Source organism: Leptonotus elevatus, chromosome 10 (assembly GCF_054856555.1).
Source record: "Leptonotus elevatus isolate MCC_2025b chromosome 10, RoL_Lele_1.0, whole genome shotgun sequence".
NCBI classification, from domain to species: domain Eukaryota; kingdom Metazoa; phylum Chordata; class Actinopteri; order Syngnathiformes; family Syngnathidae; genus Leptonotus; species Leptonotus elevatus.
This window is the reverse complement of record NC_141248.1, coordinates 20,547,809-20,575,705: the sequence shown is the minus strand read 5'-3', so window position 1 is coordinate 20,575,705 and position 27,897 is coordinate 20,547,809. Positions and strand designations below refer to the sequence as shown.

The window sequence follows — 27,897 nt, the reverse complement described above, 5'->3', positions numbered from 1 at the left end:
CTCCACAATTACACAAAATTGGCATAATCGTAAAATAAAGAATATTAATACAAATTTTAACACATGAGTTTCTCCACCGCGTCAAAGCAAAGAAAGGTCTTTTATTTAATTTTATGATCTTTTATGACAATTTATAAGTGTAGTTATTTATACAAGGAAACCATACTTATGTATTTATACATTTGCACCTTTACTCCACTAATGTACCGACACTACTACTAATCACCATCAAACCAAGCCAGCGATGTCATTTCCGTGTCGAGCGCACACGTGATGTTTGCATGTCACGGGATGTTAATGTTTAAAAATAAACATTAGCAATCCAGCACGCGTCTGCTTGCATCCCCCCCCGCCTAATGTAAAAAGCCTGCAAGGAAGAGCAGATGATCAGAAGTCCCCCGGTTTTTGAGCGCCAATTCAGTGTGGCCTCCGCAGGCTTTGTGGCAGAGGGATTTTTCGACATTAGGTGGGGTGATTAAAAAAAAAAGAAAAAAAAAAGAGAGAGCACTCAGCATTTTCTTGGTCAGCCTGTGGGAGGAATTCTACAAGGTAGCCGTGACAGCGCTGAGATGTTGTTTGGACAAGCAGAGTGGACGCGAGATAGATGGAGAGCTTCAGCTTGACAACAGCTCGCCTTGGAACAATGGCTTTTGCTTTGCCCTGCCAGGGGGGCCAACAGGCAATTTAGCTTGTTTTTCCACCAGCGGCCGCTTAGCGAGGGGGGAGTTCATTTCCTACAATATTAAATGGCTGAATGCCATTACAGGAGGAGCCCAGCCGGCCTTTGCTGTACGTGCGCTGTGTTATTAATGTGCGGATTAATAATAACGGGTGCCGTCGGCTTCGTTTACGGCGAGGGCGCATGCATAATTGACTGCAGCAAAGCGACACGGCGTGCTGGGCACGTATGCACCGTATACACTATATATTGTTTGCGCACCTCCTTATGTACATGGGTAAGTACTGGCTTGTTTGTTTTGCAGCCACATCAACCAGAAAACCCAGTTTGAGAACCCGGTCCTGGAGGCCAAGAAGAGGCTCAGCCAGGGGACGGCCACCATCCAGAAGGCCGCCGCGTCTCATGGTAGCACGCAACACTTTTTAGCATCTGAAGTTGATCGTCGTAATTAATCGCATGACTTCAATAGTTAACTCACGATTAATCGCAAATTTTTCCTCTGTTCTAAATGTACAGTAAAGTATTTTTTCTAAGCTTTCATACTCTTGTTAACATAAAAGTGGAAAAAAATGAAACTAATAGAAATATGGCTGCATCTTTTAGTCATTGATACAGTAATTTCATAATAATTCAGAAAATGTAATTAAAATTAATAAGATGTACTGTACTGTAAAAAAACGAGTGTGATATTGATTTGTGTTAAGGTAATTTTCTGCCACTAGATGGCATTATTGCATTTGTAAGACATTGGTGACAGCTCAGTGCATTTTTCTTCTCATTTTAAGAGTTTTCTAATCTTTAACATGAAGTAACTTGTGAAATTCTGCACATTTTTTTAATTTTAAAATACAACTCGAATCCAATCTCCACAAATATATGCATTATTATTACATCTTCAACGTCTGCTGCATTGCACTAGATTTCCCCCAGTACAGGCTTTCCAATTAAGGGGCACTCATTAATCACACGTTTAAAAAAAAAAAAAGGTGCCTTTAAATTAACTCAAAATTAAATTAACTTAAATTAACACGCACATTTTGACACCTCTAATCTCAACATTTACATACTTTTCATGTCTGTGTAATTTTAATGGGCCAGGGGCTACTTGATATTCTTGAGACATCCAAAAGTCAGGCCTCTGCTGACTTTGATTGGAGGAGAGGAAAAGGTCTCCGTAGTCCCCATTATTGGTATGTGTAAGTGAGTTCCAGTTGCCGCATTGGCCACAGTGCAAAAAGACAACCTATTCAACCCACCAAACTCAATAAAAGTCCTGTGAAAGTGCTCAGAGACATTGCGGCACCGCTAAGTTTCTGCACTATAATTGTACTTTAATTACTTTGGCTGTTCTGTGTGCACACTTGACTTTCTGTCCCAGTGTGATGAATGCGGGTTCACGCAGGTCGGCAACCTTCAATTAACTTGAAACGGGATTGCCAAGGTGAGTTGTTTGTTCCTAACGTATGCTGCCGATTAATTTTTCTTCCGTGCGTCATTAAGCGGCTCCTCTGTAGCTTTTAACACAGGGAAGGGAGCAGTCCGTGTCGTGGATTGCATTGCAACAGGCCGCTCGCAAATGCAGGCATTCCGGGAGCCAGAGTGTGAACACACGTGGGGGCACGGGGGTGGGCTTTCAGCCAGCTAAAAACAGCTGTCGGAACAACACATCAGACGGGACCGAGCATAATCAGACAAGCCGCCATCCCCCCGCGCGCACGCACAAACACGCACACAGGTGTGCAGGGACTGATGAAACCGCTTTCGATCCTCAGATTACCAATGATGCAACTTGACAAGCTTATCACACTACAGCTGCGATGCAACCGCAACATCACCAATGACTTGTTATTACACATTAATTACACATGCATTACTAAACTTGTACTTTGCACATTGGCATGCAGTACACATGTGTACTATAAGTGTGTACTATGCGTGCACTAACACCCATATTCCACATATGCTATTTACATGTACTAGCTAACTTACAATTGACTTGTGTTATTAAACATTAAATACACATGTATTACTAAACTTGTACTTTGCACATTGGCATGCAGTACACACCCATATTCCACATGTGCTACTTACATGTACTAGTCAACCTACAATTCCACATGTACTAATGCACATGCACAGTGGCCGCTGTTGTTCCGCGCTAATAACGTAATGGCAATTTTCTATTCTATTTTTAGTTCCTGATCGATACCTTGAAATATGGCTTGATACCGATCCCTGACTATCCCCATTAAAAAGCAATATATTTGTCTACTTCGTTTAGAGTTGTTGACATATGAAACACTTTGACTTGCAGTCTTTTAAGCATTCACAAGTATAGTCACTTGTAGTAAATAAATCGTATGTCCGATTAAAACAATAATTCTATCAACTTTGTCGCTTTATCATTTCGTTTCATGTTTCATGAAACAATGACGTGTAAACATGTAGCCTGCACTTCTTTAGTAGGCTACTGAAATTTGAAGCTTTCACTCTATGAATCTAAACACTATGTCATCAATAAAATATACTGTAAGTATGACAAATAAAGCCTACTGACTGTCATGTGACGTGCGTGATTGAGGGATGGCGGACCCAAATGCAGGAGAATTAAGGCAGCGAAGCGCAATGTGGGGTACTTTAATGAAAACATAGGGAAAAAGGTGAGCAGACAACCATGACTTGATGGGACGTGACTGGACTGGTCGCCATGACTGGACAGGACGTGACTGGACTGGTCGCCATGACTGGACAGGACGTGACTAGACTGGTAACCATGACTGGAACGAGCCTGACGTGACCTGATTTGCCTTGACTTGACTTGCTGTGGAGTGGCTATGGCTATGGCTTGGCTGTGGCTGTGACAATGGCTACTTGGCTGTGACGAGGACGACTTGGCTGTGACGAGGACGACTTGGCTGTGACGAGGACGACTTGGCTGTGACGAGGACGACTTGGCTGTGGCGATGACTTGGCTGTGATGAAGTACTTGGCTGTGACAAGACGAGACACACGAATTCCCACACATAACATCGACAATGCACCCACACCGACTGGACAAACGCAACAGACTAAATACACCAACACTAATGAGACACACCTGGGGAAGGGAAGACACACATAGTGGACGTGGTTAAACATAATGAGACAAGGGAAGAAACCAGGAACACATGACAAAAACACCAACCACAGACAAAAATAAGAACACCCATAACAAACAAAAACCCAACCCCCACAGAACCGAAACATGACACTGACCGACTAAAATGAAGCACATTGTACTTTTTTCCCCAAAATTGCAGCCTTTGAAATTACATTTTGATGTTGGTTTGAATTCAGATCTATTCTGATGGTACTATTGCACATATATGATTTCAACTTGTGCATACCCACTTCCACCATTACCTCTTGTCCTCCTCCTTTACCTCAGTCAGACAGTCAAATAGTCATTTACACAGAGGAAGAGGCGCAACAAATCCGCGCCGAGTTTATCAAGCAATTTGAATGCGATTATGCAAATGAGCGGCGCTTGATCCACGCGGCAACAGCGCGTGGACATCTGGAGTCCGCGGCGGCTGCGATAAAGCGCCCTCGCTGGCTGCCGCGCGCGTTCGCGCTGGATGTTTTTAACTGCTCAACCGTTTGATAGAATGAGAACGCTGGCATTTAAATTCCTCGCACACTGCTCGCAAACTTACAGAGCACTCGGATAAAACCCAAAGGACGCAAGGAAGGTGGGGGAAATGTATACGACTGCGTGCAAATATACCGACTAATTCAGCCAATTTGGGATTTTGATAATGACGGTTACACGCTTCTTGTCTACCTCCAAGGTTATATAATCAGTCTGTCCGTCATTTATATCCTCTTATCCCAGTCAGGGTCACCTGGAGGCTGCAAACGAAAGGCCGGGTGCGCCCTGGACTGGTCACGTGTCAATCGCAGCATTAACACATGACTGTTCACACTCACATTGGCACATAAAGACGGTTTTACAATCTTCAAAGTGTATTCAACTGTGGTTTAAGATGAATGTTCTGAATTTATCAGATATGTGTCGCTCGAAATGATATCGGCGTTAAGTCACAATTGGACGCCTGTAGCTGCAGTGTAAATCGCCCGCACACATGGACAAAAAGTATCGGGACACCACCAGGAAGTGAATTGTTCCCTATTTGCGTCCGCAGGTAAGAGCGGCGTGCCGGGCTTCACTGCCGACCCGAACCAGCTGAAGGGCGACATGTACCGCACGGCGCTGAAGAAAAGCTCGCAGGGCTTCGGCTTCACCATCATCGGCGGCGACCGCACCGACGAGTTTCTGCAAGTGAAAAACGTCTTCAGTGACGGCCCCGCCGCCCACGACAACAAAATGGCGTCCGGTGAGGAACGCAAAGCCAATCAAGAGTTTACTCGATGTGGGGAAAAAAGCGATGACTTATTATAGGTTACATGGTGTTGTTTGGCTGAAAGGTTTTGGAGAGGTTATTCAAAAGAATCCTGGTCTGGAGTTAGAACCCTGTTCTGTGTCATCAAGCCTAACCTGAACCCCAAAACTAACTCTAACCCTAATTGCGGCTTCCCTACCTATATATGCCGATGTTATGCCCAACCTCAACCTTCCCAAAGACCCCCACCCTGATATGCTGTAAGTATAGAAATTATCAGCAAATTAAAAAAATATATATATATAATAATAATAATAATAATAATAATAATAATAATAAAAAAAATAATAATAATAAAGAGCAATGATGATGACATTTCCGAATGAACAATACTGAGCTCTTTAAGAGAAAAAATAAATAAATAAATAAATAAAAATTATCAGCAAAAACTACTGTACTGTGATGGGTCTCATCTCAATATTCTAAAACTGACCCTTCCTTGCTAAAAAGCCGGGTAAGTTGCCATAAAACCGACCCCGAACGCCCAGAATCTGTGCCCGGGAATGGTGTTTCAATCTGGGGTACGAAAATTGGAGCAACAGGATTTTGGACCATGGAAGGTGGGATCTTGGAATCCAAATTTGGTACTGAATATGGTACGGCGACAAATTTATTAATTTTCTCTGAGAACTCCTTTACTAAACTTTAACCACAACAATTTCAATGATTATGTTGTAAACGATACAACGTGGAAGGAATTATGAACAGTTCTAAATAGCAGTCAGTGATGGGCACAAAATCTTCGGAATTCTGCAAAAAAGCAGGGATAGACAGGCCGATTATTGGCGCCGATTATTGGGCATTTTGACAAATATCCGTCTCAGCCTTTTCTAAAAAATGAAACTTAGCTTTATTCTAATGCTAATTGCTGCAAAATGGAAACAGAAATATATTTTTTCCTGATGAAAGAAGAGATTTTAATCTTTCTTTTAGTAGGTTTCATGTTTTTTTATAGCAATAGAACACAATATTCTGTAGGCCTTGCAAAATCAGTCAAAATCCAGTTTTCCAGGTTGCTTCAGTGAAAATGGCTGGAAGTGGATGAGTTCAGTATTTTAATAGTCTGCGATCTTCCATGAATTGTTGGTTGGCGATAATACAAGAACCGGAACAGTTTAATATTGTAAACAGGGCTGCGTTCCAAAACATTAGCCTAACACTTGTCTGTGTAAAAACTTGCTCTTCTGACCTTGACATTCATTGCCTTGCTACTGCGCACGAATCTGCCGAGATGTGATGAAAGGGGAAGCTGTCTCCGCGATACCATCGAAGAAGATTGATGAGCCTCGGAACATTTTCAAAGGGAGATTCTCGGTGACGGCGGAAGAAATGTGGCTTGATTTCACTCTTCTTGCATTTTAGGCGACGTGATCGTGGAGATTAATGGCTTGTGCGTTCTGGGGAAGACCCATCCGGAGGTGGTGCAGATGTTCCAGTCCATTCCCGTCAACCAGTACGTGGACATGGTCCTCTGCCGCGGCTACGCGCTCCCCCCAGACGTGGACCTGGGCAGCGACGACCCTCTGCCGCCGCCGCCTCCTCCGGCGAACCTCCCGCCGCAGGCGCTGCACGGCGGCGAGGTGGTGACGGCCGTGCCGCTCATCAACGGGCAGCCGCTGTTGGTCAAAGGCAACGTCCTGCACGGCTCCTCTCAGGAGCTCCACTACGTCACCACCGACGCCAGCGGTCGGCCGGTTGTCGCCGCCTTGCCCAACGGAAGGCAGGGCGAGTCGGCCGCCGCCGGGATGCTGCAACCCGAGCTGGTGAGCGTGCCGCTGATCAAGGGGCCGGGCGGATTCGGATTCGCCATCGCCGACTGCCCGCTGGGACAGAAGGTGAAGATGATCCTGGACGCCCAGTGGTGCCGTGGCCTTCAGAAAGGGGACGTCATCAAGGAGATCAACAGGCAGAATGTGCAAACGCTGAGCCACGCGCAGGTGGTCGACATCCTCAAAGACTTCCCTGTGGGCAGTGAGGTCGACGTGCTTGTGCTGCGTGGAGGTAAGGTGTCCATTTTTCAGGTTTCGTCTTCCTAAATCTTTGTGAAGCTATCAGGAAATGGCCTTGCCAAACTGCTGGCGTACATTTGTGTAAAATGTCCACAATTGATGGAGTCTAGTCTAACTCCTGATTGAGTCCACAGTCTCCACAAATGAGATTCTGAGGTACAATACTCAACGAACTTGCTTATTTTTATGTAAAAAAAAATGGATACAATAATTATGGTTGTCAAAACCAGTGCGTTAATTTTGAGTTAATTTAAAGTTCCTTTTATGTCACTATTTTTTTTAAGTGACCGCTCCGTACTTCCATAGTCTGTTCTGAGGGAATTCCAGTCGCAATGCAGAAGACACGTCCACGTCAAAATGTAGCAGTAATAAATGTAATAATAATGCATATATATAAGGAGAATGGGGTCAAGCTGGTATATTACAATTTTTAAAATGTGCAGAATTTCACAAGTTAAAAGATTTGATAGCTCCTAATATGAAAAGAAAAATGCACTGAGCTGTCACCAATGTCTTACAAATGCAATTATGCCATCTAGTGGCAGAAAAATGAGCTCAACACAAATCAATATTACACTAGTTTTTTTTACAGTACAGTACTTTTTTTTTTATTTAACAAAATGTTATGAATTATTACAAAATTACTGTATTAATGACTAAAAGATGCAGCCATATTTCTATTAGTTTAACATTTTTCCCACTTTTATGTTAACAAGAGTATGAAAACTTTAATATTTTACATTTTATTGTACATTTAGAACAGATTGCGATTGTGAGTTAACTATTGAAGTAATGCAATTAATTACAGTTACAAATTCTAATCGCCTGACACACCTAATAATAATAATAATAATATGCGATAAGCATGTAAAATGTTTGCTGTACTTACCTTTTTTTTTATTTGTTATATTTATGAAGAACCTAGAAGTGTTTTCACTCAGTGGTCCCTCACTTCTTCGCGGTCGACTTATTGTGGATTCACTCTATTGCGGATTCTTTGGGGGGTTCATTTATGCTGCTATTTTTGTCCTTTTATGTAAAATTCGAGTAAATAAAAACAGCTCTTTCTTTCATTCAACACAATCTATTACATTTATAAAGAAAATATAGAATATTTAAATTAAGAAGGTAAATGAAAAAACATGTACCATAAGTTATTTTTTTTTTTTAAGTTGACATTTTTCTTCTTTTAATTCTTTTTAGCAAGTCAGTGTCTATTCACTGGTGAGCTATTTTTAGAACAGACCACAGTTGTTGCAAGAAGAGCTCATTAAGGGTTTTAACGGTTATTGAAGAAGAAAAAAACTTTTTTTTTAACGACCACTACTTCGCGGAAATTCAGGGTGGGCGTGCATCGTAACACCCGCGAAAAGTGAGGGGCCGCTGTATTGTGAATTATGACGGGTTACGTTGCTGCAATAGGAACAGAAATCAGTTGTAAACTGAGGCCGACATGTAATAGTTAAGTGCATCTGGCTGCTTTTGTTTATGCATATAAAATAGTTTAGGATCGTTCCACAAAGCATGTCCACGTCACTTCACGCCGCACAATCCTGCAGAACGCGTGTTTACAACAAGGCGTGTTTACAACAAGGCATAATGCAGTGTTACAACTCGAAGCAGGAATTACATAAGCAAGGGGATGGGCTCTGTTCCAACAGTGAGTGTACTAGAGGGGAGGAGCCACTTCGCGCATCCCTCGTCTCCGAGAGCCTGGGGGATTCTCCGCGTGAGTCAGTGACGCCCCCCATCGAGCCACCGGATCGGCTTTGATCGAAAGCAGCGGACCTGTGGCGGTGTTGGAGGGTTCTTTGAAAAATCCCGGTGAAAATGTGATAAAGGGAACGTCCCCGGGGGTCCTGCAGTACTCACCCATCCCCTTCAGTGACTGCACGTGCAGGGGGTCCTCGGTTCTGCACCCAAGTTTTTTTTCGTTTCGGACATCTAACTCCTTCTACATTTCTCAAGCCTACAAATAAGAGCTGCATAGCAACTGAGCACATTATCATTATTAGGAACATAGTAACCGCAGAAGACCAGACAAACTAAGAGTAGTTATTACAGTTAAAATATCAACATCAAATTAGCATCATAAGGGACATATAATGCCACAATAACCCCCTGACCCGCATAAGCATGATACACCAGCATCGTAACACGATGACCCAACCCAAAAAACAATCATCACATAATGAGACATTAAAAAAAAAAAAAAATTCTTCTTTCTCATTCTACCTATAAATTGTGAAGCCTATTCATGACATCTTATAAACAATTTTTCACTTTCCCCAAATTCCTACATTTTTGTTCACATTTTTCACACGTCACAATTAAATTCCCAAATTCAGAGTGAGTTGACATATTTACTTCCTCCTTCCACATTTCTCAATCGATTCAAACCATTCCAACTTTTTAAACTGTTCGGCCTATTGAGGACGAACAAATTCAACTGATTTTTACTCATATCAGCATCTGCTCTTCAACATTCACAAGCAAGATCTTACCTCAAATCTGTTGTTCCCCCGAAATGTCACAAACCCCATAATTAGACTGGCCGTTTCCAGCATTTTTCTTCTTCAATTACAGTCAACAAAATTTGATACAAACCCCCCCCCCCCCCCCCCCCTCCTTTCCCGTCAGCTCCACCAACTACCACACAGTCCGCCCGCTCCCAGCCATACTCCAGCACTTTCCATCAGGCTCCATTAACCCCTCATCACGCCAAGTTGTTAGCCCTGCACCGCGACTTCCCCGAGGCTCCCGAGGACTGTTTGTTAATCGAGTTAATGCAGTGAGTGGGGTCGTTGGGGGGGGGGGGGGGGGGGTTGTTTTAGAGATGATCTGCAGGGAACAATCTGAGTGCTTGAGATAGAGCGAGGGGGCGTACAAGCAGAAAGTGTGTGTGGGGATGGAGAGGGGGGGGGGGGGGCTGTCGAAATGATCGTTAGTGAATAATATGCATGCCGCTAATGCGCTCAGCCGTCCTGTTAGCAGCCCTGCTCGGACCGTATTTCGCGTACGAGCGCCGCACTCCCCGTCCACCTTTTAATGACATGCATGTACGTGCATCATTAATGGAGCCAGAGCCGCTTTTCAACTTCCGCCCGGGGAGACAGTGCCATCTGGTGGTGTGACAGATTTCTCTTTCTCTCCTCGCAGGTCAAACGTCGCCTGTGAAGAGTCTCAAGCCTGTGAGTAGACTTTTTTTCTTTTTTTTCTTTTCTTTTTTTTTTGCTTCCTTTGTGGAATCAGCACTCGGTTTAATTTCCAAGGCCATTGTCGCCCCCCTTTTAACCGCTAAGCCTCCGCGGCGCCAAATTAAATGATGGAAATGTGAATGTTGATTATGATTCCGAGCGCCTTCTTTTGTTTTGCCTCGGAAAAGTCTTAATTGCTTCCTCCCTCGGTTTCGGAGGATCCGAGCGGCTATTGTCAAGGGATTGGCGTGCTAATGGAGCATGGATGAGCCCCCCGCCCCTTTTGAATAGGGTGCTGTTATTAATACAACAACACTTTGGAATAAAAGAGAAGATGGCCCTTTCAGGATGAGAAGAGTCAAATCTTAAGGGAAATCACAATCCGGCAGATTCGAGACCTCATAACAATTGCAGCAAAGTGAAAAATGGCCTTTGTTTTTCTTAAAAAGAGTTTTTTGCTGTTCCTATTAACACGGTGGAACCTTTAAAGTAAAACACTGAATGCTCGACAACGACAAAACCCCCACAGGAAATCACGTCAAGTGAATTCATTAAGTTCCCGTCTTAACGCTGTCACCATCCTGAAACATTTAGTGGCTGTCCGGGCAATATTTTAATCCTTTTTTTTTTTTTTTACTTGGATTTGGATGTCAGAAAAAGTAAAATAAAGGAAAACCTGCTCACCCTTTGAAAACCATAAAATGGAACGGCACCAGGTAGATGTTTGCTAGTGCATTTGAACGCAAAAGTCTATTCACAGTAACACATGCTTGGTAAATATTATTTGAGTGTGTCAGCGTTATTTTACTATCAGCGTTGCACGTATTTTAAAGTCAGCTTAGTGATATAGAAAATGGATGAATGGCTAACTTACCGAAAAATGTTCGGCATGTTTTTTTAGCCACGATTTTTTTTAAACTAAAATAAAAGTCATTTATTGAGACGATAACGATAACTAAAATTGACTGACAATTTCGTCAATGACTTAAATGACAAAAATGAAAACAACACAGTGGCGAAAATTCACACAATGCAATCAGAAGGAATGAAACGCACGCACACACGCACATGCACATACACACACACACATACAAAATAAAAATTAATTAAAAAAAATATATATAATAAAATACAAAAAAGAAAAGCACCGCATCTGTGCCCAGGACGGATGCCCGGCAGAATTTTTTTGGGGGAATTTTTCATTTATTTTTTTAAAGGAATGAAACGCGGGTGGGAGAAAAGAAGTGTTCACTGCACTTGTTGTAATGTTCAAACATGTTTACATATAATTGTGCAGCTGTAAGATTAATCTCAAGCAATTATGCGCCTTTTTTTTTTTTATTGAGGTGAAAAAAACGAAGTGATATTATTGTCAGTTTGACATGTTGCATTAAAACAATAAAGACACCATTGTATGAAATGTGTCTTGCATGTTATAATGTATAATATAATAATGTGTTATAATTTTCTGTATAAAAGTTGAAATGTATGATGAAGGAAAATATCGACTAAACTTTTAATTTAGTCGACTAAAATTGCTCTCTTTTTCATCGACTAAAATTGGATTAAAGCTAAAACACAATCAGATGGCTAAATTATGGCTTAAACTTGAACTAATTGTAGTCAAAAGACTAAAACCTAAATACAAATTTCTCGTCAAAATGAACACTGCTTGCTGACCGTGTCATCCGTGCAGCGGCAAGACATGACAGCCAGCACGGAGACGTTGGACGCCATCGGCGATTCGGCCCCGCAGGCGCTGCCTTACCACTCCAACACGAGCACTCTGCGCGCCGCCAACGACTCGCCCAAGCGGGATGCCGCCGAGTTGTACCTGAAATCCAAAGCCCTGCTGGAGAGCAGACGTAAGCCCGTCGTCACCTTCTCCACCAAAAAGCAAAAAGCGTTTTGACCCGATTGTCTTCCGCAGAGCCCCACACCAAAGACATCGACGTGTTCCTCAAGAGGGACATCGAGACGGGCTTCGGGTTCCGTGTTCTGGGCGGCGACGGTCCGCAGCAGCCAGTAAGTACACCAAACATTAGGGATACGCTCTAAAAACAGTTGGGTCCAAATTAACTGTGGGTCAAAAATGGACCGATCCTCGACTTGGGTCAATTTGACCCAACTTTGAGTCAAGAAATTGATCTTTTAGTGTTACTTGGGTCAAAAAATGGGGTCATTTTGTATAAAACAACCCAGGAAGTTGAGTCAAATTGACCCATGAAGTGGATCGATCCATTTTGTTATCCATAAGTGGGTTACTTTTGACCCAACTGTTTTTAGAGTTGTAGGCATTGGGCATTTTGACGAATATAGGTATCGGCCATTTTTTTTTTTTTAATCTGATGGCCGATAAAAGATCAATCTAAAACTTACATTTTAAAACTCTGGGGAACTATTTATAACAAATTTCAGTTGACTTTATAAGAGATGCTGCTGACCCTGGGAACCTTTTGTTTTTGGTCGACATTAAAACAAAGAAATGTGAACGTTTAAGATTTTAAGGTATTTTTAAATTTTTGTCTACGAAAAAAAAAAACGTCTACATTTTGAAGAGTCTGAAAAATTGTTCAATAAACATGCTTTTAAGACATTACAACAAAGTAAAGATTTGCATTTGTTTTTTAAAAATTTTGACGCCAATATATCCCCCCCCCCCCCATTTTTTACTGTAAATAAATATCGGCTTCAAATATCGGTTATCAGCCTCCTTGACTACTAATAATCGGCATCGGTATTGGCTCTGAAAAAAAACATTGTTCTATCTCCACCAAACATCACAGCAAATGATGAAACAACCGTGCCTAGATACGTAAGGGTGAACTTTACTAAACCCCCCCCCCCCCCGTCAGAACGTGTTCCCCCAGGTGTACATCGGGGCCATCGTGCCCAACGGCGCGGCGGAAAAGGACGGCCGATTGCGTGCCGGGGACGAGCTCATCGGCATCGACGGCGTGATGGTGAAGGGCCGCTCGCACAAGCAAGTGCTGGACCTCATGACCAACGCCGCCCGCAACGGTCAGGTCATGCTGACCGTGCGCAGGAAGGTCATCTACAGAGGTGAGTGCATGTTTTGATCGGTGTTCTTTTTTTTATTTTGTTTTTTTTATAATTGAATCCTTGAATTGCTTCACGGCAGACGCTACGGAGGAGGCGGCTCTGGAAATAGCGCCGACGCTGGTGAACGGCTCCCCCAAACTACCTCGGCTGCCCATGCCCAGCGCCCTGGACCACGAGTCCTTCGATATCACGCTGCACCGTAAAGACTCCGAGGGTTTCGGATTCGTCATCCTCACGTCTAAGAGTAGACCTCCGCACGGAGGTGAGCTAGTAAGCGTTTCTCGGACAAAAAATCGGAATTCTCCTTATCTCATTCAAACCCAAAAACGTGTAGATACGGTTTTAATGATTTGCCCTCACTCCCAAAAACGTATTTATACGTTTTTATGTAAGAGCATACAGATGGCTTTGATGCAGCTTCTGGCATGAAGAGGTGGCTTAATTTAAGCCCTAAGGTATTTTTCAGTCTTTTGCTCGAAAATTACATACCCAAAATAACAAGAGGATACCTCTGCAACCACAAGATCTATTTGAATAATTCTTGTGTCATAATAAAGGGAACACCGGCGGGACTTGTTCAAGTGGGTCGCTTGTGAGTTTTGCTTGAAGTAGCACAGCGGGAAAGCCGAGTTATTTTACTGCGTGGAGCAATACCGATTTCTATATTTGATAATTAAATTAGTTGGCATTTGAGCTGTGTTTGGGGCAAGTAAAAACGGCTTATATATTCTTGTAGCACCGGTTCTGTATTTTAATTTGATGAGCGACATCATTATATTCTTTCATGATAAGTGCATTGTTTCGCACAATTTCTTCTTCACAATTTCGGCGCTCTGGCTTAAAAGGTTAGAGCAATGGTAAATATGACAAAAAAACAGCCAGCAGGTGTCAGCAGAGTATAAGAGATCAGCCAGGGCCATGTTGCAAAAAGTTATTTTCGACAGTGTTTTCACCAGGAATGTGAATAATGATGAAACTTACAAATGTACTTTTTTTCCTGATGAAAGAAGAGACTCTAATTTTTATTTTGGTATGTTCAATGTTTTTATAGCAATAGAACACAATATTCTGCGGGCCTTGCAAAATCACTCAAAATCCAGTAAAGCAGCCGGGAGCGAAGGGGGTTGCTACAGTGAAAATGGTTGGGAGTGCATGAGTTCATTATTTGTTACTTTTCGACATGTCAATAAAACAAAAATCAGTCTTTCCCAAAAAGGGGTGTCTCTGTTGGCAGCGTATTCCATTGGTGTGCAGCATAACAACAAAATGCTGCTTCACCATGTGTACTTGAACCCTGGGTTACTTTTCGACATGACAATAAAACAAAATCAGTCTTTCCCAAAAAGGGGTGTCTCTGTTGGCAGCGTATTCCATTGGGGTGCAGCATAACAGCAAAATGCTGCTTCACCATGTTTACTTTGAACCCTGGGTTCCACTAATTGACCCAAGTCTGCAAATCTCAAATAAGGCCAAGACTGGCCCAATACCGATACATGGTTTGTTTAAGGCATTATTCATGAAGAAAGGATATTTCCATTTTATGTGTAAATGTTTTGTCCACCGTCTGACTCGTACCCCGCCCCCACAGTTATCCCGCACAAGATCGGCCGCATCATCGAAGGCAGCCCGACGGACCGCTGCGGCCTGCTACACGTCGGCGACCGCATCTCGGCCGTCAACGGTCGCTCCATCCTGGAGCTGTCGCACAACGACATCGTGCTGCTCATCAAGGAAGCCGGCAACGTGGTGACGCTCACGGTGGTGCCCGAGGACGGTGGGTTCCGCTCGTGTCCAAATGTGTCCAAATTTGTTTGTCTTTCGTTAACTTTGGGCTGACGGTGCTCACGCAAGCAAGGGAAGTGGTGATAAATATTTTAGTATTCACATAAAAAATGTAGGCTTTTTGCGGAGAAGTGCAAAAGGGTTGAATGAATTTAAATAAATACGACTTTTCTATCACCGCGGTGTCCTGCTAGTCAATTGTGAGTATAAAATGTTTGTGATTTTGATATTTTGGCTGTACTCACTGCTGGAATTGCAAATATTTTAGAGTACAAGGGTCCCCCTTCTGGTGCCAGTTCTGCCAGACAGAGTCCAGCTCTTCAGCACCGAGCGATCGGACAACGCTCGGCTCTGCAGGACGAACGGTAAGGAATTAATGGGAAGTCATGCAAAATGGCCGAATTTCATATTTTGGCTTTTTCTTTGTGTTACACCTTTCACAATGGGATGATAAGACAGTCGGGAAATTGGTTATGGGTGACAGCAGAACAAAACTGGACAAAATGTGCAATAATTGACCAGAATATATAAAACTTTACAAAGATTTACAAACATGTGCAAAAGATACAAACATTTCCAAACAAATTCATCATAAGATTGTGATTACAAAATCCAACAACTTATTCATACTGCTTTGCTCCACTGAGCCTCAAGCGTTGCATTTGTTTTCCTCTCACTTTGCATCATGGATCGAGCAGGGTTTTGCCTGCAGCGTGTTGATTGTACGCAAGCGTGTCCAGCTGACGAGATGCATGCGTGTGTGTGCGTGTGTGTGCGTGTGCGTGACAGCTACAACCTGGACGTGGAGGACAAACGAGATGGCGTCTCCTGGTCGGAACACAAAAACATCCCAGTGGAGCAGGGGGCTCTGTGTGTCACGGGACCCAACCAGGTGACAATGATCCTTACGGCGGAGGAACAAAACTGCCCGAATTAACAAAAACAAAAAATAGATATAAATGGAAATAAAATCAACAATATACGCGTGTATGTGTGTGTGTGTATATATATACGTAAAAGTACAAATCAATACAAAAAGAAAAAACGAGAATAAAAAAATAGTCGTCCATTGCTGGAGCTCTCCATGCGAGCCGGCGAGACTTCCTTGTCCGCCGACCCGCTCACGCGCGGCAGTTTGCAGCATCCGAGTCTAACCCAAGACACGCTTAGGACCGCCCCCTCATTTAAATAACATTTCGACCTGACGGAGCGTCTGCAGCATGAAATAAATGTGAGAGCGTTTTTGTTTATTGGTTGATATTTAATTCTATTTATATATTTATTTTTGTATTTATTTCAACATTTATTTTTATGCTTATTTTTTATTTTTGTGATCTCATTTTATTTTTATTTTTTTACTTTATTTATTTTATTTAGGGATATATATATATATATTATTATTTTTTATTATTATTTTTTTTATTATTATTTTTTTTAATTCAATTGACCATATTTGGCAAATCCTGTCTGGACTTGCTTCTTAAATGTTGTGATAAAGTCAGAACCATGACTTTTGGGACATGGACACTGTTCCCATGTGCTTTAACTGCTTTAAGATTTGAATTTGAAGGTATTCACATCCAAATCAGGTCATTATCTTCTCATGTTCAATTTCTTCAGAACTTATTGGACGGTGCTTGACAGTGCAGATGGACAATAACCCGAAGCATTGTGCGAAAGCCGCAAAAGGCTTTTTTAAGGCAACAAAAGTCAGTCAGTCAGTCACCTCACTCGAACCTGATTGAACATCCATTTCACTTGCTGAAGACAAAACGGAAGAGAAAATTCCCCAAGAACAAGCGGGAACCGAACATTGGATACTTACAATAATACAACGTTATTTATTTTTTTAAACACACTCGAGTTCAATAAATTGTATGTGCATGCGAATGCAGTAACATCATGATGGTGTTGCGTAGGGCTGTCTCACCGTCGAGCTGGACAGAAGCCCCAGAGGCTTCGGCTTCAGCCTGCGAGGGGGGACGGAATACAACATGGGTCTGTACATCCTGAGACTGGCTGAGGATGGCCCCGCCCAGCTGGATGGAAGAATCCACGTGAGTCAGCAAAGCTTTACTTCTCTATATTTTACATCAACATTTTCTGCTATTAAAAAAAAAAAAAAAAAAAAACTGTGAATGCCAAAAAAAAAAAATCCTCATCTAATCAGATATTTGGCCAGCCAGCTGTAGTAGATGTTAGCACTCCACAGGAAGTAAACGGTCAAAGTAGTTTGTCGCCATATTGTGTGCTTTGGTACAATCAGACCCCCGTTGTTTACTCCATATGTTGACCATATGGCTGCTCCATAAACTAATAAAATCATCAGCACGATGGGAGGTCGTTATCCTATTGTTAGAAGCCGCAGAGAGAACGAGAGAGAAAAACCGAAGCTCCTCGCGGTGGAATCCATTTTGTGCGGTCTGCGGGGCACGCGCGCCAACGTCGGCCGTGATTAGGAGATGACGGATGGACATGCTTCCGGTGTCATCTCCATTAATAGAGGCTTCCTCCGGGCTGTGGCAGGGCTCGGTGTGTCAAGTTCAGCGCCTCTCAAACTGAGCGTGTCCGCAAGCCCATGGCTTGGGGTGCGAAAAGTCATTTACGATAAATTGCAGTTGTACCTTGACTTAAGACATTTCATTTGTTCCAAGAGCAAGTAAATTAATTTATTTGTATATCCAATCAATGTTTCCAATTAACTCATTCACTCCCAGCCATTTTCACTGAAGCAACCCCCTTCACTCCCGGCTATTTTACTGGATTTTGACAAATTTTGCCAGGCCCACAGAATATTGTGTTATGTTGCTATTTCTAAAGATTTGAGTCTCTTCTTTCATCAAGAAAAAAAAAAGTATATTTCTATCTGTTTTGTTTTTGCAGCAATTAGCATTAGAATATAGCTAAGTTTCAACATGATTCACATATTTGTTTAAAACAGTGGCGGTGGGGGGAAGCTTTTTGCAACAAGGCCCAGGTTGATCACTTATACTCTCCTGCCACCTGCTGGCCGTTTTTGTAATAGCTACCATTCTCTTCAGTTCAGAGGCTGCATCAAAGCCTTCTGTATCCTCTAGCATAAAAAAAACATAAATACATCTTTGGGAGCATGGTAATATTTAAAATAGAACATATTTATACGTTTTTGGGAGAAAATGAGTTAAAATAAATTGAACTGTCATTACTGTAATCCCATTTTTATCGCGGGGGGCTACATTGAAGACCACCCCCGCAAAAGACGAAATAACTTTATTTGCCATGTGAGTTTGCAACAACAGACGTGTAGAAAATATTCACAGCAAAACCTCCAGCATGACTTTTAAGGGTTGTCATTGGAAAAACCCCGGCTGGAGGTCGCTGACGCGTGCAGTGTGCGTTCCCCGGGCAGGTCGGAGACGAGATCGTGGAGATCAACGGCGAGCCGGCCCGAGGCATTTCGCACACGCGTGCCATCGAGCTGATCCAAGCGGGAGGAAGCAAAGTGGCGCTGCTGCTCCGACCCGGCGCCGGCCTAACTCAAGATGGTAGTAAGTGCTCAATGATGGCCAAACTTTAATACCAATGTGTTGACAATATCACATGCTCGATGCTTTATTAATCATTTAAAACTATTGTAGTAGACAAAATTGGACTATTACTTTTAAAAGATATTAATGCTAAAATGCTAGACTCGGGGGTCAACATTTTACGATTTAAGTGTGGCCGATTTGCTAATTTGTGCTAATTTTCATTGGCAGTCCCATGGGCGGATGTAAAAGACAGCCTAAAATGAGAATCATTAAAATCACAAATCAATTTCCAACAATATACAATATTATTACACGAGTGCATCTCCTGTACAGTTGATAGTGCTAACGAATATCTCTCATTCAATGAGAGCAGTTTTGGCCCGACTTCAGCCACTGTTTAATTTTTTTGTTTAAGACATGTAATAATAATAATATACTTACACCATAAGTTATTAAATTTAATGTACATTTCCTTAATTTCCTTCATTTTTATGCAGTGAGTGTTTTGGTTCTCATTTTATAAATGTATATTTTTATTGTTTTTTAGATATATTTTTTTTAATCTAAATTTTGAAACTTAAGTGTTATGATTAATTTGTAATTTTGAGAGCAACTGAACTATTGTTTTTCATATTGTTTTCTCATTTATTTTCAAAGCTTTTATTGTATTTATATTTTGTATGATATCGTATAATATTCATTATTTTGTATACTGTATACAGTATATATCAGTACTGTACTTTTCAATCATTTTTTGCTACATCCCACCCAAGAAGAAGAAAATATTTAACCCCCCCGCCTCCCCCTAAACAAAAAGAAAAATAAATCTAAACTGTGACTATAAATACTGTCATTTGACTATGAAATTGTTGTCAGTATGCCTCTGCGCAGTCTCTGGCAATGAGAGCACCACTGCCACCTACTGTAGTGGATGTGCAATACAAATTTTATTCTAGTAAGAAAAATACAATTGTTTATTATTATTAATTTGATTAAAAAATATATTTTAATAGTTTGATCGTTATCCTATAATTTAGGGAGACATGCTTTGGTAGGTGCCGCTGTTTTGGTTAGCAACAGCGTTCAAATGGGCTTGGCTGTTACCTTGTGGATGTGCGTGAACAATGGTGTCTATAAACTAATACAATTTGAGCTACTGACGGGAAAAGGGAGTCATCTATTCGAGAGAGCTGCTTAAATGTTAATTTGTTGTGTAGCGTTAGCGCTAATAGTAAAAAATGGGACTTTTTCCAAGATTTGCTCAGTAATTGAAATTCATACGTAATTGCCAGATTGTTTTCATTTGCGCAGGCAGGTGGGCTGCTCGTGTTTTCTAAATGAGCCTTTTTATGAGGAGCGGCCTACTGCGCCGCATGCGTAAATTCACCCCGATCCCTCCCACCCTCCCGTTTCCTTAATGACGATAACTGCCGACGTTTGTGAACTGTGATGAAGATCGGTCTCGGGACGCCACCTTTACTTACTCACGGCGGTTTTACGCATTCGATCGCTAACCATCTGCTTCCTGTCGGGTCTTCGTCATCTCCTCCTCCTTTTTGTCTTTTTCTCCTGCAGGTAGCGCCGCTTCTTCTACTGTATGCTACTACACCGAGCACCAACACTAACATCCTCACATGCCTTTTCCTGGCCTCTTCTCTTTCTACCTTGGTAATTGCTTCCTCGATTTTCTTGTTCAGAATTTGAAACGGTGCGGAACGGGTGTGATCATACACCTGGATAGGGTTTTGTGGGGCAATTTCAGGATGAACCTAAAATGGACTATAACCTTTAACGGGCTCACTTATTTTTATGTCTCGGAACCAAAATTTGAATGCATGTTTCATACTTTTAGCGCCTTTTGCTAAGAAGGCGCTAAATGGCAACACTTATCAACAGGTTTTTGATATATGACTTGACCAAAGTCTATTCTTCCAGCCGTCAGCCATCAATCCATCAATCCAACTTTTTTTTCATTTTTAATTAAAACACTTTTTGTTGGGTGTTCTTTAGCACCTATTCTGTCGCTAACACAGTTCTCCAAATAATAATAATAATAAGAAGAAGTGTGCTTGCTTCAAGCTGTTTCTTAATAACGTTACTGTTTACTGTAAAACTGACACATAACTCAAAGGAGAATTTCTCTTTTTATATTCAACACTAAAAAGTTCATTCGCTAGCTTAATGCTTGATGTTAAGACGAGACTTAACTCCCGCACTCGAGTGTTTTAAGTCTCATCTTAAGACCCACTTTTATTTCTTGGCTGTTAGTTCAGAAAGATTGTGTGTTCTTTGGGGTCTTTTTGTGTGCGTGTGTTTTTTTTTTTTTTTTTTTTTTTTTAAATAATTTATTTTTAAATTATTAAAAAAAAAAAATACTTTTTGTATTTTAGTATTTTATTGACAGTTTTTTTTAAATAGTTGGTTTGACACTTTGGAAACGTTTATAAAATGTGCTATAGAAAAAAAGTAGATTGAACTGGATTGGATGTGAAACGTCACAGACCGGCTAAGGGAAATTATCATTATCATACATCTTTCAATAACTACTTCAACACATACAAAAACTGAGGATAGAGCAATACTCACAGTCTCTCTGCCCTGTAGGAACGACGACTATTACTGGAGCTTATGGTAGTTGGGGACCTTCTCTGCCACTTCTTCTTGCTGCTAACTGCGCTGTATCTCTTACAGTAGGCCTTAATGCTGGTACATGGGATCACACTAAATTTGGACTTGTAATGCATCCTGTCAACAGAACTCGATCGTTTAAAATCTGGGTTATATACACAGGGAACAATTTATTTCAATTTTCAGTTAACTTTATAAGAGACGCTGCTGACCCTGGGAACTTTCTGAACCATTTGTTTTTATTCGACATTAAAACAAAGAATTACTCTAAAAACAGTTGGGTCAAAAAATAACCCAACTATGGGTCAAAAATGGACCCATCCTCGACTCGGGTCGATTTGACCCAACTTTGAGTCAAGAAATTGGTCTTTCAGCGTAAAACAACTCATAAATATTGGTCAGATCCTTTACTTGGGTCAAAAAATGGGGTCATTTTGTATAAAACAACCCAGAAAGTTGGGTCAAATTGACCTATAAAGTGGATCGGTTCGTTTTTTTATCCATAATTGGGTTATTTTTGACCCAACTATTTTGTGTAAAAAATAAATAAAAAGTGAGGTTTATCCTGAAATTCCACCCAAAAGTCACAACAATATATGACTCGTACATGTGTCGTTTTCCGCAGGTCAAAAACACATTTCTCCTTCCAGTTCCACCAGAGAGGTGTTTTTCTCGGACACATCACCCTTGACCTCTCCATACCTCACCGGGGCTTCCATCCTCGCATCCATTCCTCACTCCGGCGGTCCGAAGCACCCCCGCCGCCGGGGCGGCACGTCCTCGCCGAGAGGACCGCGGGGTTTGAGCTCAGTGGCGGAGAGGGACGAGTGGCGGGACGCGGAGGCCGAGACGGCGCCGGGGAAGATGGCGGGCGGCCCGAAAGCAGGGGGAACTTTATTGCAAGCCAAAGACGAGCCGCGCGGGGCCACACGAGCCGAGGGCCGGGCGCACGTAGCAACGCGCAACGGGAACAGAGCCGCTCCGACGCGGTCCGCCAGCCTGGGCGAGAGGCCTCGGCCCATCCGCAGACACAAAGACTCCAGGAGCAGCGACAGCAGAGTTGATCTGAGGTTGAGCCTCGACGCGGCAAGACAATCTCACGCCTTCAGAGCAGGCGAGAGAAACTCGAGCCACAAAGACATCGACGGGCGACAGAACGCTGACGACAGAAAGCGACGTGACGACACGTCCTTCAAAGGTTCCCTTGTCTCGCCCGGCCAGGCGGAACCCGTGGCCTCCGGGACTCGCAGGAGCCCTGCCAGGGGTCCACCCGTTAGCCCCGGCGAGTGGAAAGTACCCAGCCAAGCACGGATCCTCTCCCAGGCCGAGGTCCTCAGACACCCTTTTTGGTAGGATAACAAGACGTCCTCAGCCGATTCTGTTCTGAGCGCTTCCAGCTAACCCGGTCATACTTTTATAACCCTTTGGTGGGGGGGGGGGGGGTAGGATGGCGTGTAGCAGCCAAAAGCCCCCGCCGACCTGCCTCGACTCGCTGCTCTCGGTTCGGCGGGACGTCTCGCCGTGTGAATTTGTGCCAATCGCATCCATCCGCACCATTATGCAAGGCAAGGAAGGGGGAAGTTCACTGGGAAATATTTTTGTATTCTGCATGCAGTCCATCCTTCTTTTTGACACACAAGACCACCGGTTTTCGCCGCCCCGCGTTCAAATCCAGACTGTTCACTCTCTTCCATACTCATCCTTCAAATGACCAGAAACTTGTGCTTTTTGACATCTTGTTTACTGAGCATAAAAAAAAAACAACTGCGATAAAAGGAATTGACTATCGGCGGTCCTCGGTTTACGAGTTCCTGTCCTACGGCAGCGACATAACCGTATTTACAGCAAATCTACCCCATTGTGGAGGTTACGCTCCAGAACACTCTCGCAATAAGTCAACTACGCAATATAGGAATACACTCTTTAAATACTCCCTGGGCGTGTTTTTATAGCATTTACAGCGCTTCTTTTTTCAAGTCTTTAATCACACTTTCCGATAATACACACTCAAAAACTTTTAATACATTAAGAGAGAGCAAGAAAAGTAATGGATAAGAAAAAAACGATTGTACGGTGTAATGGCGTATGGTCGCTTTGCTTACAGGAAATAAAATAAAATAAAAATTCCAAGCTAACAAACTTCACAGTATACATCATGCCCAAAGATGTGCATTGTTGTTTTCTGTAGGTGTAAAACGCAGGATGATAGAGGATTGAGACCGTAATCTCTTTCAAATCTCTTCAGCCAAACTGAGACTAAAACATTTTTATAACCCGTAACGTTGCCTCGTCTCCTTTTTCTTCTTTCAAATTTGAACAGTGTTGAACACAATTGTATGCCGCCTAGTGGCAAAAATAATAATAAATAATCAAACAAACAAATAGAATAAATAAATGAATACAATAAATAATCAAATAAAAAGTGGAATGACAAAATGAAGAACAAAATTGAGCTAAAACACCAAAACCAACACGAACACTGGGAATACTTGAACCCAGAACCTCTTGACAGGTAGGCTGGCATGCTAACCATTAGCCCCACTGCGCTATCCTACAGGAAAAGTTGTTATGGAAAAACTCTTCTCTGCCATAACTATACAAATGAAAAACCCATAACGTAACTGACGTGCCTACTTGTGGCATGCGCTTCGCTTCGTAACCCGGAAATGTCAGGACAGTCGTAAACCGAGGACACACATTATATGTACAGTACATGTAGCCATTCCATATTTTTAATAGCGCCATTTTGGCGGCGTCCCGTGCTTTCCCACGTCGGAATCTCTGTACGTCATGACGCTTCGAGGTCACGCGTAAACCGCCGTATCCAATGTTTGCAGTCGCTTAAACATGTCTCCTTGTGAATTATATTATAGCTATTTATATATACATATATATATATATATATATATATATGAATGTCATGTCATGTTTTGCAGAAAATATCTACCAAACTCCACCGCACCGCGTTTGCCCCACCTGTAGCAAAACGAATTGATGATATTTAACCACGTGTGTTTTGTTGCCAATGCCATGTTCTTAAGTGTTGAAAACGGCGATTTATGTAAGAACTGCAAGTCTGAAGTGCGAGTCGTGTCACTGCCTACTGAGGAGGGAAGAGAAAGACGAGGTGCGCTGCTTTCGGACTTTTTTGTCACGGACGCAATTTATGGCTTTAATGTGGACGCCTGCTTTGTCTTTTATGCTGTAAAGGATACGAAATGTTGACAGATTATTTTATTTTTAGGTCACATATGACAAATGAATATATATATATATATATATATATATATATATATATATATATATATATATATATATATATATATATATATATATATATATATATATATATACTGTACGTGTATATACATATATGTACAGCATATACATTTATAGAAATATTATTTTAACCCCCGTCTATGATCTGAACATAAAGCACAGTTCAGATTTCTGCAAATTCTGACTTTTTGAATGAAATGATTATTTATGAAATGTGCAATATATAGAACGTTTATACATTATATCAAATATTCTAAATTCCCAAATGCAGAATTCTGACTTTCTGAAGTCTTACTTCGATATTCTGACAGAGAAATAGTCAGACATAAAAGCATTATTTTTTTGCCGAATCAGGTTTTTAAAATGTATTATGGTATAGGCCTGCATATACAAAGTCGGAATTCTTTGCAGATGTTTTTATTTTTGTATTATTTATTCTGAGAACCCTTGACTTTGAAGTCAATCTTCTATGTATAATATTCCTCTTGTGTTTTTGTTGATCTGACTCCACGTTGAGTTTGAAGACTATTCAGGTGAGCTCAGGGAACAAAGTATTGTAGCAAACACGAGATCAAGCGGCGTTCGGGTTCGGGGGAGGCACTGTGGGGAGTTTTTGTGCAATATACTGAGCGAGGGCAGTTCACTCATAGAACACGATTATTATTATTTTTTTGCCGTACGTCCGCTTATTTGAGCTTTTTTTTTTTTTTTTTTCCTCATTCTTGTATCATGCTGTGGCCTTGCATCGCTTTGGTAGGAAAAACAACTATTTGTGCTTCTCTTCTACATGGCGTAGGAACCGTAGATGTAAATGTTTGTACATTGTACAGCAACTTTCTAAATACTTGCTCGGCGCTCTTTAGGGTGGGGTTGGGGGGGGGGGGGAAACAGAGGTCTATTCATGAAAATACCCCATTATATTTTTATGTAAAAAAGAAAAAGAGGAACATATTTCAAAATGAATTGAAAAGGATCTTGACATGGTGTTCTGTTCATGCACTGAATAATAAAGTTCTACTGAAAACACCCTTAAGACTAAATTGCATCCATGAAAAAAAAAAACAACAACCTCATTGCACTGCATGCCCTGCGTTACAATGGCAGGCCTCCCGTTGTCATGGTAACTGACTTTTTCTTTTTTGCACCCCCACAGATGTGGGAGTGGTGTTATTTTCCCCACAAATCAAATTAAATCAGTTTAAAAGGCCCGATGATGCTCATGTTTTTCACTCGTCTGTGTACTTCCAGCAGAAACGAGGCTATAAATAATCGGGACTGCTACGGAGCTGTTTGCTAAACTTCTTCTGGTGCGGAAGTACAATTGCTTACATAGGAGAGTGATTTTGAAGGAATTTCCCAGTTCTAGCATCATTAGAGGGGAGGGGGAGTGTGCAATTTCCCACACACATAAACAGTGAAGGTCCCTAAGTCTGCATGATTCTTTTACATTGCTTGTGAATGAGCACCATTATGTTCACACACTCATTCATTCATAACTACTCATGGTAGCAAATGAGGGGACTGTTGAATGGTCGTTAAGCGTCACGCAGGGTGATAACTGCTTTGTGCTCTTCAGTGTGACCGATGCACATACGATACGGGCTTCGTATATGGCTCACTGTTTTGCATTATGTATTGTTACGGCCATGCAAGTGCATATTGTGTTTGAAATGGCGGCCGTTTTTCCATGAAGAGGGCTATAAAATATATACGGTTTACTATCAAAAGAGATCAGGGTCGAGATGTGCACAAGCCTGCGATGGGTTACAAAAGCATCAGCGAAAAAGCTTAGGGGAGACGTTCACAACTATTGGCGCCATCATTCCAGAGTGGAGGAGTTACAAAGTGTGAAAACAGCCGCCCTCAGTCTGGAGCTCAAGCAAAGGTCGCTTATTTATATGCTGAGGATTGAGAAAAGGGAAGGGAGCAGCCTCAAACGACATGATTGGAAGCAGAGTGAACAAAGACCAAGAAAATCCGGCAACACAGACATTTCTGTATTTTTGTCTTTTTGTTTTCAGAAAAAAAAAAACATTTCGGCACAGGTTTTGGGCTAAAATGGAGGAAAAAAATCCATTTAGCAAGAACTGACAGTATGTGGTTATTTTGTTTGCTTTATACACTTTATTATGGGGTTAGGATAGTGGATGTAACATCAATAATTACATTTGTAATGAGCATGTATTTTGCACACACAATTTTTTTTTAATGCACACAATTTTATAACTTTTTTTTGTTATTTTTACACATTGACTGATATTACCAAAATCTATAAATGAGCATAAAACCGTTCATTTATTTGTACGCTGGCAGACTTTTCATGCACAATTATCCCCCAAACTTCATAATCACATTAATTCTTCTCCAATATGTTTAACAGTGTTTTGCAAACATATGAGTATTATTCTCAAAATAATGGTACCAGAGCACAGATTACAATTTGGGTGTCTTTGGGCCTCTCCGTAGACTGCTGATGTTATGTTTATGTAATTCACTTTACCACCACAAGGTGGGGCTGCTTCACCGGGTGTCTCCCATCACGGTTTCCAGCCGAGGAGTGAGGTCGCACAATTTCTCCCAGGAAAGTCAGATGCCCTCTTTAGTGGTGTGTGGGTGACGGGAAAGGATGGCAACAGGAAATGAGCAGCCATGTTTGACCTGCCCAGCCAATGACCTGGCACACGAATACGTGGAAGGTCAGCCCTCTAATTAACCCCTATGAACTATGAACTATCCGCTGTGCCGTTTTTTTGTCTTTATTTTTGGCCAGAACTGTTAAAAAAAAAAAATACATATGTACACACTTGTGTCAAAAAGTGTTGAAATTATTGATCTTGGTCTGTCTTATTTTCAGATCACAACCTGATATGAAACAGGGGTGCGTAGACTTTTTATATCCATCGTAGCTATCCTTGATGTTGCACTTCCCTAAAATGAAAAGATGAGAGCTGTTCCTAGTCAACATCAATTCATCCCCAAAATAGCAACACCGATGATTTCCCCCCCGAGTAAAAGTGTGCAATCCGGCTGTTGCCAGGGGAGACGCCACATTTGGGTGGAGGGCTTCCATTACAGTGTCTCAACAAGGCCGGAGGTAGAACACTCCCTTTGGAATTCACCCCAGAATGCGTCTGGCATTGAGGCGCAGTCCCCCTTTGTTGATGACAGTTGCGGAATGCGTGTCCATGACAATAAGCCAAACTTACCGCCGTCACAACAACAGTCGTCATCGTCCTTTCAGACGACATGTTTATGACTCCGTTTTCGTGCATGGAACACATGGAACACCGGCTTCCCTCCTTTATGATT

General features: G+C 41.9%; 1 protein-coding gene across 5 annotated transcripts in view; it reads left to right on the top strand.

Moving 5' to 3' along the window:
* magi3b (membrane associated guanylate kinase, WW and PDZ domain containing 3b) overlaps window positions 1-24,616 on the top strand; it is a 130,944-nt gene extending 106,328 nt beyond the window's left edge. For 2 of the 5 annotated variants that reach the window (XM_086086721.1, XM_086086722.1), the window contains exons 8-21: window positions 984-1,084; window positions 4,864-5,055; window positions 6,484-7,122; window positions 10,290-10,321; window positions 12,024-12,192; window positions 12,258-12,352; window positions 13,183-13,390; window positions 13,470-13,652; window positions 14,979-15,164; window positions 15,441-15,537; window positions 15,962-16,064; window positions 17,092-17,229; window positions 18,561-18,699; window positions 21,935-24,616. In XM_086086721.1, coding sequence (XP_085942847.1) covers window positions 984-1,084; window positions 4,864-5,055; window positions 6,484-7,122; window positions 10,290-10,321; window positions 12,024-12,192; window positions 12,258-12,352; window positions 13,183-13,390; window positions 13,470-13,652; window positions 14,979-15,164; window positions 15,441-15,537; window positions 15,962-16,064; window positions 17,092-17,229; window positions 18,561-18,699; window positions 21,935-22,662 — 3,010 coding nt within the window. In that variant the 3' untranslated portion in view covers window positions 22,663-24,616. Of the gene's footprint in view, window positions 1-983; window positions 1,085-4,863; window positions 5,056-6,483; window positions 7,123-10,289; window positions 10,322-12,023; window positions 12,193-12,257; window positions 12,353-13,182; window positions 13,391-13,469; window positions 13,653-14,978; window positions 15,165-15,440; window positions 15,538-15,961; window positions 16,065-17,091; window positions 17,230-18,560; window positions 18,700-20,256; window positions 20,350-21,934 lie in introns of all 5 variants that reach the window. The other 3 variants (XM_086086724.1, XM_086086725.1, XM_086086723.1) reach the window with 3 other exon arrangements.
* Window positions 24,617-27,897: the final 3,281 nt, after the last annotated feature.